Here is a 15,184-nt window from a genome sequence, read left to right on the forward strand (position 1 = left end):
CCCTATTTGCGCGGAACGCACTATTTGCATCACGCGTTCCGCGCGAATAGAGCGTTGCCGCTTGAAATGCGCAAGTTGAAAAATCTGAACTTTGGTGGATTTCCGCGCCGCATTAACCAATCAGGACCTCGCTGTAGTAGTGACGTGATTACAGGAAGCGCGTGGAGTTTCGGAGTCTCAGCGGAGTCGCAGAAGCCCCTCCCATGATGCGAATTTCCGCGTGAATGTCTCAAATGAATTGAATTTCACGCGCAAATGAAGCGAGTGAACTCAAATGTTCAAGCGTCCAACTACGCGCGAATAGGCCGTTTTTTTGCCTCTACCGCGGCTGGTGGGAATGCATAATTACTCTCAAAAAAAAGTGCTACACACAGGAGATTTAAGCTAATGGGTACATCTACATATATTTATATTAGCCCTTATCTAACAAATTTCCTTAATTGAATATCATTGCTGTCTAAGCGAACAACAATTATTAATATCTCTTTTAAAACTAAATGTCTGTATTGATATTAAATGAAAAATTACTTGTAACACTGCTTAGCATCACGTGAAAACATCACCAAATTTTGTTTGGCTGTAGTGTGAAGCTCTGTCAAGTCGATGCTAAGAACCATAGTTTCTTAAAATTTGTTTTAAACTCTACATTACTTGGTTTATAAATTAAGTGAAATTATTATTAGTACTATTCTACACTATTTTTTATTTTTTTTGATTTGATACACAATATGAAAATTCAACTTCTCCATCATTCGCTACTAGCCTATAGCCTATAAGCATTCCCGGTTCTTAAAATTTATTTTATATTCTATATTCCTTGGTTTATATATCAAGCGACATTATTATTAATACTATTATAAGTTAAAAACAATCAAAACAATCTGATAGGAGTTTCAACTTCTCGATCATTTAATACTAGCCTGTTAGCATTCTCGGCTAACGCTTGTTTTGTTACCATTGCGGTTTTTACTAGGGCTGCATAACGATTAATCAAAAAAACTAATGTTTGCAGATTGAAAGTTTTTGTTTACATCATATATGTGTGTGTGTGTGTGTGTGTGTGTGTATTGTGTATAATAATTATGTATGTATAAATACACAAACATGGATGTAAATGTTAAGTAAAAATATATGTATATATAAAGTAGTCACATTTATATATAATATAACATAATATACACAACACACATATACGATGTAAACAAAAACATTTATTTTGCAAACAATTATTTGTGATTATACGCAGCCCTGTTTTTTACCAGTATTGACTAATTATCTCTGATCTTACAAAAGTTCAGCTTTCAACCAGAAGTAAAGCTACAGAGAGAGGCGAATTAGGAAATAAAGAAAGAGTGAGATCCAGAGAGGTCTGAGTCTCACCCACCCACAGGCTTAGCTAAGCTGGCAAACCTTATTATTGAAATTGGAACGATTTTCTAAAGCCATAATGCTGCTTTAAAGCTCAATTGGGTGCGAGAGCAGCACACTCATTATCTTCTATTGTTGCGGGTCTAGTAAACTAGTGCACAACAGGAGTCTTGTGGAGCAAAACAGGATAATGAAGAGAAAGGCAAACATGTTCCCCATGACACCGCTACAGAAAATGACCATATATACACTCAAAATGACAGTCATGAAATAGGCTGAGAGTGAAGACAACTTATAGGTGTGATCCAGTCTGTAAAAACCCAACTAAAGTCATGTTTTTTGGATTTACTGTTTTTTTACATAAAATCATCCTACATAATTTAAAGAACATTTTATAAATATATAATATATAATGATTTAGTAATAAAATATTTTACTACTATTATTTACATAGATAACATCAGGGCTCAATTATTAACCCAATAAAGACGTAATCAAATGATGACAGAATTTCATTTTTGGGTGCGCTGTTCCTTTAAGTGCATCATGTAGTTTTGCCGCTTTAAAAAAGCTTTCCCAGCAGTGTGTTCGTGAATGACATACATAATTTTTACCATAATTATACAATATTGATTTAATGTTGTCCATAAAGACCTTTAAACAACACTGTATTGATTTTACTCTTTACCTCAAATAACTCCATTCCCTGTGTTTGGTTTGTTCATGCACGTAACAAAATTATTTTCTGATATGTACGTGCGTCTGTGACCAATAACAGTCTTTTATGGCTAAGGAAGGTCGACCTCTCTTTCTGAAACAAGCTAATGCATCTCCATTCTATCTGCCACCCAGCGGAGTCTCTTGCTACAATGAGGCAGAGAGAAAGAAGACAATCCACGTGCTGTTGTCGTGACATCACTCCTTTATATCAAATAAACAGGCTCAAAGGGTGAACAGGAAACAAAAGACCTTTAAAAGTTTTCTCTCGCTGGCTTCCGCCGGAGCGAGGCAGTACGTAATGAATACAGGTGCGGGAGAAAAACAGGAAATGAGAAAGATGACGTTGGGATGGAGAATGAAACGTCAATGAATTTTTTTTGTGGATACAAATGCAAAACATTTTTATGAGGTTGACTATTTCTACACGACTAGACAGTAAATACGAATGCAAATAGATTTTGTTAGGACAAATATTTGCACTCTTTGGCATAAAGAAAATGTCAAATGCTAATGAAAACGAAGCAATGCTTCATTCACCAAGCAATTATTCAATATGTCAATATGAGATGCAAACATTTGAAAATCTGGAATCTAAGTATGCAAAAAATTGAGAAAATCACAATTAAAGTTGTCCAAATTAAGTCCTTAGCAACACATATTACTAATAATAAAAATTTTTTTGGTATACTTACAGTAGGAAATTGACTTAATAACTTAATGGAACATGATCTTTAGTTAATATCCGAATGATTTTTGGCATTAATAATTACATAATCTGTTGTTGGATTGCTACAAATATACCCGTGCGACCTATGACAGGGTCACATATGCCAGATCAGTGTTAAAGCGGTCATATTATGAGTTTTTTTAAAGATGTAAAATAAGTCTTTGATGTCCCCAGAGTGCTTATGTGAAGTTTTAGCTTAAAATACCCCACAGATAATTTATTATAACATGTTAAAATTCCCATTTTGTAGGTCCGAGAAACATTTGCTGTTTTTGGGTGTGTCCTTTAAAATGTAAATGAGATGATGAAATGCAAAAACTGAAATGATGGTGGTTTGTTGCAATTGAAACTCAATTTTGCTGTCAATTATTTTTTCTCTTTTTCTCTCTGCACTAAATGGCAGTGCGGTTGTTGGATAGTGCAGATTAAGGGGCGGTATCATTGCAATTTGCCTTGCTACCCACTTCACAAAACAGGCAAAATCTGAACGACCTAATTTTTCACATGCTTGCAAAAATGGTTTAGAAAAACAAAGTTGCTGTGTTAATCTTTTTCAATTTTTCTAGGTTGATAGAAACACTGGGGACCCAATTATAGCACTTAAACATGGAAAAAGTCTGATTTTCACGCTATGGCCCCTAGATAAGTGCATACATAACTTTTTCATCTCCATGCGTTCTGTAACTGTTTGACGCACTCCCACTAGCTTAGCTTAGCACAAAGACTGGAAGTAAATGGCTCCAGCTATCATACTGCTCTCAATAAGTGACAAAATAACATTTTTCCTATTTATATGTTGTGATTTGTATAGTCACATCGTTTACAAATAACAAGGTCATATGAGACACAAATATCTTTTAACAGTATGCATACTGGGAACTATATTCTCAGAAGGCGAAGCACTGTTACTTGGGCTTCACTTTCTGAGAATATAGTTCCCAGTATGCATACTGTTAAAGATGGCTGTGTCTCATATGACCTTGTTATTTGTAAACGATGTGACTATACAAATCACAACATATAAAAATGTTATTTTGTCACTTATTGGGAGTAGTATGCTAGCTGGAGCCATTCACTTCCAGTCATTGTGCTAAGCTAAGTCAGAGAGTTACAGGACGCACGGAGATGAAAAAGGTATGTATGCACTTATCTAACTCTGGGGGATACGGTGAATAAGCTAAAATCCCAAAATGTCGGCATGTTCAATTTACATTTGAATATTATCTCTGGGAGAGCTACCACTTGTTAGTATAATATACATGACGGCAAGAAAAATACTTGCTATGCCCATGTTACATAGTCAGAATGCATTTTATTAGTATGCCATTAAACTGGTCTATATCTGCATAAAGCAAACCAACTACAATCATGCAAAGTTTCCAGATAATATAAATGAAACCGATATTACTACTGTGATACAGAGACACTGTAAAGTGCATGGTACTCTCCAGTTCTCATCACAGTCTATTTGAACCAATCTTTCTTATGTTTCTATGGATACCGAAAGATCTGATTCATTCTGTGAAAGTACGGTTCCTCAAGACTGCAGCACTTGAGAGTTTCTAAGTGGATTGCGGGCTTCAAATCTCTTTTCTTGTGGGCTTTCAAAACGTGGCTTAAGTGCGACATGGAGTGAGGGCGAGACATTTTACTCACTGAAAGTGTAGATTAATCCCCTGGGAAATTTCAATCCAAGAACCAAACAAAGAGCACAGAGACACGTTTCTGTCCACTGCATGGCACATTCGTGCTGTCTGTGTTTGTTTGGATATTATTTTTCCAAAATTTGATCATTTCATATGTGTGAGGTTTCTCACCCAATTTCTCAACCTCCATATTCTCATCATGAGGTTCTTCAAGAGGAACTCCATCCACCTCAGTGAAAGTAAAGGGTTTCTCTGAGGCTATGATGACTCCTTTTCCCTGAGGCTCCACTGCAGCGTAGTGTGGAACAGATTTCCCCTTCATCATCCTCTTCTTCTTCACTTCATACTTCCTTTCCTCACCTGAAGAGACAAAAACACTTTTTTTTTTCTAAAGCCAGTTAAAAAAATGTATCACTAATTAACCAAATCAGGGGTTCTCAAACTTGTGCATCCAGGGACCCCTTACAGGGGAGAAACATTTCGGTAACACTTTACTTGAAGGTGTGTGCATAAGAATGACATGACAGCTTCATAATCATGACATGACACATGTCATAAACATGTAGGAGATGTTATGCACATTTATGACAACTGTAATTAAGTGTCATTTGTTCAATTATATAATTTTTAATGCAAAGATGACATTGTTTGAGATGTCTTTGTTATGACAACTTGACATAAACCTATACAGCATAACTTGTCATAAATCTGTCATAAACATGACATAGCAAAATAATTATCAAACTTAAAAAACGACCTAGCTTTATGAGTTAACATACATTAAACTGTCATTAAAATGTCATTAAGTGTTAATACTCTGTCAAATAGTTTTATAAAATTAGCAGTAGCAAGACTGATATGGTTCCTAGATGGTCCCCATATCTAAATATTCCCTTTTTAATAATACAACACAATGATAGAATTTATAACAAATTATTTCATGGACCCCTTAGCTAAGCATAAATATAAAACATCCGCCATACACTTTACGTAAGGAATATTTGATAACGGTCCGTTGAATTATTTGAAAATAATGCACACCCAGTGCAAAACTGAGAGCATTGTTATAAGATAATTATAAAAATAAAAATATTAAAAATATAAAATAATTCAAAAGACTGGAGTAAATTATTCTGCTTATACCATGGTTACCACAGACATACCACATACCATTTAAGACAAAAAAAATAATGCGACCAATCAAAATAAATCATTCAGCAGACTTGTGGTATATTATTATGTATTCTTCTAAAGTATTATCATATACAGTGGACACTGTAGGCTCATTTGAAATGCATTACTGTAATTTTAGTTGGAAAAAAATTCAGGAAGAAAACTGTAAAATTCCGGCAGCTGTGGTGCTGGGAAAATACCATAAAATAACAGGCACAATAAATTACAGAAATGTTCTTTAATACAAAAATACATTTTTTTTTCAAAAAAATCTGTAAAAACAGTAAATTTCCAGCAGGTGGGGTGCCGCAGAAAATAACGGGCACAATAAATTACACAAATGTTTTTTCTGAAATAAAAAAATATTTTTTTCTGTAATTTTACATTAACACTGTAAAAAATTCCGTAAAAACGATAAAATTGCAGCAGCTAGGGTGCCGGAAAAATACAGTAAAATAACAGGCACAATAATAAATTACAAAAATTTTCTGTATTACAAAAATAATTTTTTTTTTCTGTAATTTTACATTAACATTGTAAAAAAAACTAGCAAAAAAACGTTAAAATTACGGAAACTGGGGAGCCGGAAAAATACTGTAAAATAAAACGGACACAATAAATTACAGAAATTTTCTTTAATACAATAATACAGTTAATTCTACAATTTTACATTAACACTGTAAAAAATTGCGTAAAAAAGTTCTGGCAGCTGGGGTGCTGGAAAAATACTGGACACAATAAATTACAGAAATTTTCCGTAATACACAAATACAGTTTTTTTTCTGTAATTTTATATTAGTGCTTCTCAATCCTGGCCCTCGAGGACATCCTCCCAGAAAGCCCCAGATGTCTCCCTATTTAAAACAACCGATTCAACTTTTTTTAGCCTCCTTTCAGAAACATATCTCCCTAACAAGCTGATGAGTTAAATCAGGTGTGTTAAATAAGAAAGACATCTAAAACATTCTGGAAGGGGGTCCTTGAGGACAAGGATTGGGAAACACTAACCTAGACCATTTCTCAGACCTTTTCTCTCTTTTTTATTAACAATACCTTTAACCAAATATTTTGTATGATAATTTTTATGGATGTATAATATCAGTTTATTGATTTCTAGTAGATGAACCTAGATGTAGCTCATGACATGAACATGTTGCACAAAGTTTGAGTACCACAAGTAGTCCAAAAAATACCTTCTGTCCTGTTTTTTTTTTTTTTGCAACAGCAATACTTTCAATAGACTGTTGTGCTTGTGCTATCTTTCATTTGATATTTTAACATTCATCTGAACACTAGAGAAATATTCAATCTCACCCTGACCAGGAGAGTTGTCCACTGTTATCCACTCCAGCGAGATTGAAAAGCCACTGCCTTTGGTATCAGATGGATCTTTCTGGATTCTCAGCAGCAGCACTTCAACAGTGTGAACGTGAGCGTGCATGTGAGTCAGGCTGTGAACGATGAGGAACGGCTCTCCTAGACGCTTGCTAAACATGGGCTGGCCAGAAAATAAACACAGTATAGCATGCAAATTGGGACATGAGGCAAAAACATAACAATTTGTAGCCACATGCCTCAAATTCCGGCAAGTAATATGGTTCATTATCCTAACTGTGGGCTATTTGTGGTTACCAAGCAACATAGGAATGAGATGGAGATTGTTATGCATTTTACGATGGCTTTTAAAGTGTTTTGATAAGAAGTCAGACTGTTTCATACACAAAAATGTTGGATATCACAGGAAAATAATGAATGTTTCTCCACATGGCAAATCATCAATCTTGAATACCCTCAATTAAAGACCTATTATTTGATATTTAGCAAACAGTGAATTGCAATATAATGACATAGGTTAGATTTAACAACACAATAAGCAGTACTGGTTGATTTTTCCCCTCATACCTCCCATTTTTGATGGGAACTCTCTCCCCTCTTGCTGGTACGCAGGAGAGTCAGCGTTCCGGTTCCGTCCGTCAGCGCGGCCCACGTTGCAGAGGTCAGACTCAGAGAAGCGCACACCTGCTCCCCCTCACATGAGCTGGGGGGCGATTCGAAACGAAACACCTCCCGAGGTTTCCCTAAAGCTGTGTCCTGCCATCAGATAACATCAATCATCAGACATCTCTCAGTATTTCTGTAAAGCTCCTTTGTTACAATGCACATTGTAAAAAGCGATACGCAAATAAAACTAATTGTACACAGCCTTCCAGTTTAAACAACCCTGAACAATCCCAAAACTCTCAAGATGTGAATTTAGGTCAATATCACACAGCTCTATTACTAATAACCTTATGGCATAAAACAGGGCTAGCCAACTGACGGCCCGCGGGCCAAATGCGACTCTCCAATCATCTTTATCTTTGTCTGATTTAAAATCAGCATGGTTACTTTTACCTTTCAACTGTATATGAGAAATGATGGCCGATAAACCGGAAGGACAGTCATAAGGGGCTACGTGGGGTGCCAACCAGCTGCGGGTGCATAAATATCAGATCTAATTTGAGCTTTAGATGCATAAAAAATAAATATACTTGAGTGTCCACACCACATCTGACACACCGACCAGAAGTGATGTATTTCAGTGTGTTTCAATCAAAACACTGTGTGCAAGGTGAAAAATTATTAATAATAACTTTATCATTAACACTTGAATCCTTAAAAATTATTGATTAGCGATAAGTAAATTATTAAGTATAAATATATTTGTAGATTAAAGGCTCTTGGGCTGGAATGAGTTTCTTTCCCATGTTGGCACAGATTTTCGTTTAAACTGAAATTTCATTGTGACTGCCACTAGGGGGCGAACTCCGACAGTTGCATCTGAATGTTGTGTACAATGAAAATGCGTTTTAAGTGACTTTAAGCTTATTATTTTGCAGGTATTATTTATACTCTAACAGCAACATTACACACCAACTAAAGTATGAAAAAATGGGATCAGGAAGAACGTGACCTTTAAGTGCTCTGCATAGTACTATACAAAAATACATGTGTTGATTATATACACTTGCACTTTTTTTGTGCAATGTTCCTAGTTGAACTATTAACATTTGGCTCTTGCAATGTTAAACTGCAATTGTTTTTAAAATATAAATAAAGAAAATATGAGTTTTCAGTAATTAAAAGGCAAAACACTGGATACAAGACGTGTCTTCTTTTATACAATTTTAAAATCTGGTACTTGAAGAAGAGTAGTTGAAGACTCCTGGAATAAAAGTTATACCATGAACAATACAGCCAACAACATGCAATTTCGGTTGTAACACTGTGGGCCCTATTTTAACGATCCAAGCGCATTGTCTAAATGGGCGTGTCCGAATCCACTTTTGCTAATTTAACGACGGGAAAAATGGTTTGTGCGCCGAGCGCATGGTCAAAAGGGGTTGGTCCTATTTTTTTAATGATTAATGGGAGTATTTTGGGCGTAACGTGCAATAAACCAATGAGAGTCTCAGCTCTCATCCCCCTTAAAAGCCAGTTGCGCTGGCACTATATCTAATCCATATTTAGATGACGGACTTTGTAAACCGAAAAACTAAGTGGAGGAAGTAGATCCCTTAGTTTAAGATTAATGTTAAATAATTGTGTTGTTTTTCACTTGAAATTTTAATTTTTTCATTAAAACCTTTAAACCCCGTTTTCTTTTAGTCATGGAAGTAAAAAAGCAGGCTTTTAATTGCTTTAAATGTATGGCTATCCTATATCATCAAAAAATAATTTACAAGTATGTAAGAAAAGGTTTGTACTCTAAAAATACTTTATTTGTTACAAACAAGAATTTACAAATGGCTCTCCGCACGTTTCAGCACTTGGACAGCATCACAAGTTTTTTAAGCATTACTTAAAAAATTTTCTCATCTCACCATATCCACAGAGTCATCATATACAATAAATCCGTGAGGTAGCATTTAAAAACATTTAAAAATAGATGCATTTGTTTAAAGCAAAGCATTTATTTACATACCAGGCTACAGGTGGAGCAGCTCTTTGCGCATTCTAACGTCTCAAAATTAGTCCTCATTTATGTTAGAGACCACAGCATTAATACCTTCTAGATAATGTGTAAAGGAATAGTTCACCCACAAATACAACTACTGTCATCCTTTACTCGGGTGATTCTCACGAAACCATTGAAACACCACGGCACTAATGATTTTAGCTTTAAAATGTGTAATATAGTAACATTAAAAAGCATCAGAATTAACACAATACTGTGTTCTACCTTGCACAATGTGTGATTTCAACATAAGAATTTATAATTGGAAATTTTATCTCATTTTCTGCTGAAATTCTCATTACCGCAATGTGTCCGGCTGTGTTTGAACATGCGTTATGTGATTATTTAATCAAATTAACACAAAAATATTAAGAAAAAAATTAATTGATGTTTTGCTAGACTACTTTAGATGACAGAAAAAAGATTTACTGAATATTCATGTATAATAATAATGAAGAAAAATTAGGAAAATGATGTGTCCATGCCTGATGTTCTCATCCTCCGCAACACTTTTTGAGAACAGTTTAAGCACACATACAGAATTTTTATAAAGTTTGATTTTGAGTGACCAAGCACATGGACCAGTTACTTCAAGATGGCTACCAGGTAAGATCATTTTTTTACAGTTAATTTGAAATATTGTCTTGTCAGGATGCTTACACGACATTTTGATTATCATTACCGCAACAGATGCTTATTAAATGCTAATTTAATTAATAGAAGCATAATACTTTGATTTTAAATGCATGTGCAGAATCTCCAAATTATGTTCTTTCAGGTTTGTCATGTCATTTTGAAAATATGTCAGTGTTGATGTTTTCTGAGTGTTGCGGTAATGAGATTTTTTAGGACAAATTTTTAAAATTATGTTACAAAAAGTGTTAAATGATAAGTAAAAGTTTTTAAATTAATGTTCCCATTTACTCCAGACTTTGTTTTTCAATGTCTGGTGGGAAAAAAAGTAAATTTAAGCAATTTTTACATTTTCATGCTTGACATTTTTAAAACCAAGTTTTCGTGAGAATCACCCACTCATTCCCATGTTGTTCTAATGATGTAAGCACACAGTTGACGATGCCCATAGTAGGAAAAACAAATCTTATGGACTGTCAACTGTGTGCTTACCATCATTTATATAAAATATCTCCTGTCTTCAACAGAATAAAGAAACTCACACAGGTTTTGAACATCACGATGGTGAGTAAATAATGACAATTTTTTGGGTGAACGATCCCATTAAGCACCAGCTGTATAACAGTTAATCCACTGACTTATTACTAAATAAAACAAATAAGCACCATACATGAAGTTTGGGAGTTTTTGAACTTCAAGGCAGCAATTTAAAAAGGACTACAATGAACGTAATAATCATCAATTACACACTCTGTAAGGTAGCAATTTCTCCAAACTGGCCAGCAATTGGCCTTTGGTTGTCATGGAGCTTGCTTGACACACCATAACTCCACATCAGTTCATTTCTTTCCCAGATGAAAAAAATACCCCCATGCCTGATGAGAAAAAGAGCTAGTTGCTTTATATTAACTATAATTATTGTTCAATCACAACATTTCATAAGTAATCTTACTCCTGTGTGTCAACAGCAAGAATGTTGTAAATCACCATCAAATCATCAGCATTAGGACTCTGTGTGTAGATCAATGAATAGAGCACTGAGATAGCAGCTGAAGGGTCATGAGTTCAAATACCAGGAAACACACACACTGATAAATGAATAAGTCGCATTGGGTAAACGTGAATTTAAAAATCATAAATGTAAATGTATTGTGGAAAATGCAAAATGCTTTTAATTTACAGCTGATTATGGTGTCAATAACCACAATTACACAATGAGAAAATATATGTAAGTGTGTCATCTGTCAAATACTGTTAAATCATAAGTAATGCCAGTTTTTAAAAAGCTGAAAACAAAGAGGGCACATCACAAAAAAAGCAAGACTGCCCTCTGCAGGTGGAAAATAGACAATGCATGCACTGCATACACATTTATGTATTATTATTTAGTATTTTGTAATAAACTGTACATGTATTAGTAACCTGTCCTGCAAGTTTCTCAGACAATGCACAAACTGTTCTGCAACGAAGGATTTACAACACACATACTCACAACAGACATTATCCAATGATCTAACAGATTCCTGTTACATGACAGTAACATAGCTCACAAGCATCTAAGCAGAACAGCATGATGTTATGTTATAATACCAAACAGTGTAGATGGTGTACTTAAAACTATACCTTTAAAATTTGTTGGTTGAAACATTTTAGAAGAAATCCAGTATCTTTATGGGACTTTATTCCCAATTATGTTTTTTGTCTCAGTTTGGTGGCCTTGATTTTCTTCTGCTGTGTAACTACAAAATTGACAAATTACCAGCATCACTATCTGCTTTTCATAAACAGGCTCTTCTGGCTTGGTCTCTGATATTTAAGCACACTTTTTTACGTCTTAAGTATTTTATTTGGAATAACTGTAATATTTTGTACAAGAATAAAGCTATATTTTGTAGATTTGGTTTGATAAAAATATTTTGTTAGTTATTAATCAATTCTCAAGGGGTTTTATTCACATATAAGGCATTTCTAGATCATTTTCAGCTGTTTCTGCCAAATAATTTTCAATAATTATTCAATCCCTTCAGGTGTTCTTGCTTTAATGAGAGGCGCTCATTATTATCCTCCTCCAGTACTTTTGAACCTGCTCAATATTTCAAACCAATAAAATTTCCTCCAGTTCTTCTTTTTGTTACAATTCTGATGAAACTGTAGTTCATCTTTTTTGCTATTGTCCATTTACTTAGGGGATTTATTAGGAAAGAAATTTATAATGAATAATTTAATTTATTAATAATTTAATTTATAATGTATGTTGTTTTGGAAGGATGTGGTACTAGGTTTGTAGATTATGAGTACCGGTAATCTAAAAGTGATACATTTTTTATTAATAATCTATTATTGCTTCTTGCTAAGTTCCACATTCATAAATCTAAAGATTTTAATGCTTAACCTCTCTTTCTTGTTTTTATGAAAGAGTTTAAAAATACCTCACTTGTCTCTCAAACGATCTGAGAAAGAAAAAGCCTAAAAAACAATGTCTGTCTGTATTTCCTTTCCTTTTTCTTTTTGATCCTATAATTCTACATATGATTAACACATTTAACTTATATGATTTTAATCTCCCCCCTGCTTGTTTTGTATCTTTTTTTGTTATTATTGTTGTTGTTGTTTTTGTTGTTGTTATCATTTGTTATTATTTATTACCTGTACATTGTTTTGAGCTTCAAAGAATAAAAAACAATGTACTAGATTAGTGGTTTTCAAACTGGGGGCCGCGAGATGGTGCCAGGGGGCCCCAGTTTTATGATATTTTTTTTGAAAAACATTAATTTATCATGAATTCTGTGTAATTAAACCTAAAAAAATAAGGCTACTAACCAAAAGCACTACTTCTTTGTATAATTTAATCTTTTTTTGTATTAAAATGTTGAGTTTTAGAACAGTTTTTGTCACAAATTTTCTTTGGGGTGCCGCAAAGGAGTGCACCGTACACAAGGGGGGCTGCACAATGAAAAAGTTTGGGAACCACTGTACTAGATGGTAAAAAACATACCAGTGTGACTGTGAAGTTGAGAACCCGTCCCTTGTTGTCCACAAAGTAGACACTGTCTTCATACCAGGGATCAATATGAAGGTAGTTGTACATCCCAAATGCTTTCATGTGGTCCAGAGTGTACTGACTGTCTTTGAGCTTAACCTCGGCAACAGCTGCAACAAAGAGAAACAGAAAATTATGACGTTTGTGACAGCTGATGGCTTGTAGAAGACATTTAAACACATGATTTATTGGTTTATAAGAATTAGAAGAATTAAGTGTGATCAAAACACAGCACTGGGAAAACTTCAAGATCATAATTAAGATGTATACAGTACACAGTAGTAGGTGGCATCTGCAATGCAAATGTGGAGCAGCATCTTTTTACTGTAACATTGCACGTGCAGATCAAAGTAAAATGCATGTTGTTTGCATTCACGCTGTGGATAAAACAACACGTGTAAAAAACACATTATGCCCTTTTCTCACCTGCATCCAGTTCTACATTGTAAGTAGGAATAGAGTCCAGGGAAAGCCTGTAACTTTCAAAGCTGGGATCGAGCAACTCCCTGTTTACCTTCAGCGAGCAATTCGGTAAAGCCATGATTTAAAATTACACTCATAAGAAACTAAACACTGAGACAGAGGCCAAAATAGTCACATGAAACAGATATTGATTTGAACGTTGTTAGTAACAGGAAATAAGCTTAAACTGTATTTCACGCGCTTCCTACTTGTCCACCCGGACCAGTCATCAGTCGGACCGATCGCCCGCTAAGGATTCTGGGAAATTGAGTACGTAAGGGCTCTGTTGGTCAGGTTGGATTGTTTCCCCATACCAAACAAACTCTCAGGTAAAATATTATTTAGTCCAATAAATTAGAATAAGAACATATTATTTATTTACCCATTTAATTACCTTGTCACGTTATTTTTCAACACTTGCTGTGAATCAGGGTATCTTCCGTCCATTCCATGTCCGTTTTGGAATCGGAAACGGAGGATGAAAAAACAAATCGATTTTTCATTTATCGTTTCCATTTACAAAATGAAAAAAGAAAACGAAAAATGTATACACTTTTCTAGTTCACTTCTTAGTCTTACTGAAAAATTCTTAAGGGCCGTTCACATTAACTATAACGTTAATCATATTCACATTGTAACAGACGTTAATTATAACAATAAATATATTAGCGTCCACATCACCGGACGATAACTGCAACTTTATGCAAATCATTAACCTTCATTGGCATGATATTGCATATTTTCTGTAATAAAAACTTTTGCAGTTGTTTATATGTGTAAATATACTGTTCTTGTTGCATTTACACAGCGAGCAGACCCTGGTGAAAAAATAGTATGCTAAATATATTTAATTTTGATATACTTAAGTATACTTGCAGTCACACTAATGACCAGTATACTTAAAGTGTGCTATTGATTAGTTTATTTAAAGAGTGCTATTTTGGAACAATTAATTTTGTACTTAATATATTTTAGTTGTATATTAATTGTAACAAAGTACAACTTTAAGTGTATTTAGTGTACTTTTGTGTGCTAAAGTGGAACAACTTTAAGTGTATTTAGTACAATTTAAGTACATGACTGTTTTTGTGCTGAATTCATGCTTCATAAGTGGATTTAGAGTGTGTTTTATTTATGTTAGGAGTACATTACAAATGTATTATGAGTGTCTTGCAAACATACAATCAGTATAGACGGTTTGCATACATTCTATATATTTTTGGCCAATCCAAAATTCTAAAAACTGCCCTGGTGAAAAATGAATATGCCAAGTACATTACATTTTGTATACTTTTACATACCTGCAGCTAGATTAGTAATGAGTATACTTCAAGTGCGTTAATAATTAGTTAACTTAAAGAGTGCTATTTTGGGAATAGATTACTTGCTGGTAACATAACAAAATAATTTTTTCCAAA

At 34.3% G+C, this 15,184-nt stretch overlaps 1 protein-coding gene across 1 annotated transcript in view; it reads right to left on the minus strand.

The window, feature by feature from the left end:
* nudcd1 (NudC domain containing 1) overlaps nt 1–14,005 on the minus strand; it is a 28,392-nt gene extending 14,387 nt beyond the window's left edge. The window contains exons 1-5 of the mRNA XM_055220395.2: nt 13,731–14,005; nt 13,260–13,414; nt 7,537–7,725; nt 6,949–7,132; nt 4,633–4,821 (exon numbers count right to left, since the gene is read on the minus strand). Of these exons, the coding sequence (XP_055076370.2) occupies nt 4,633–4,821; nt 6,949–7,132; nt 7,537–7,725; nt 13,260–13,414; nt 13,731–13,845 (832 nt within the window). The 5' untranslated portion in view covers nt 13,846–14,005. The remainder of the gene's footprint in view (nt 1–4,632; nt 4,822–6,948; nt 7,133–7,536; nt 7,726–13,259; nt 13,415–13,730) is intronic.
* Nucleotides 14,006–15,184: the final 1,179 nt, after the last annotated feature.

This window comes from Misgurnus anguillicaudatus, chromosome 20 (genome assembly GCF_027580225.2).
Source record: "Misgurnus anguillicaudatus chromosome 20, ASM2758022v2, whole genome shotgun sequence".
In the NCBI taxonomy this organism is placed as follows: domain Eukaryota; kingdom Metazoa; phylum Chordata; class Actinopteri; order Cypriniformes; family Cobitidae; genus Misgurnus; species Misgurnus anguillicaudatus.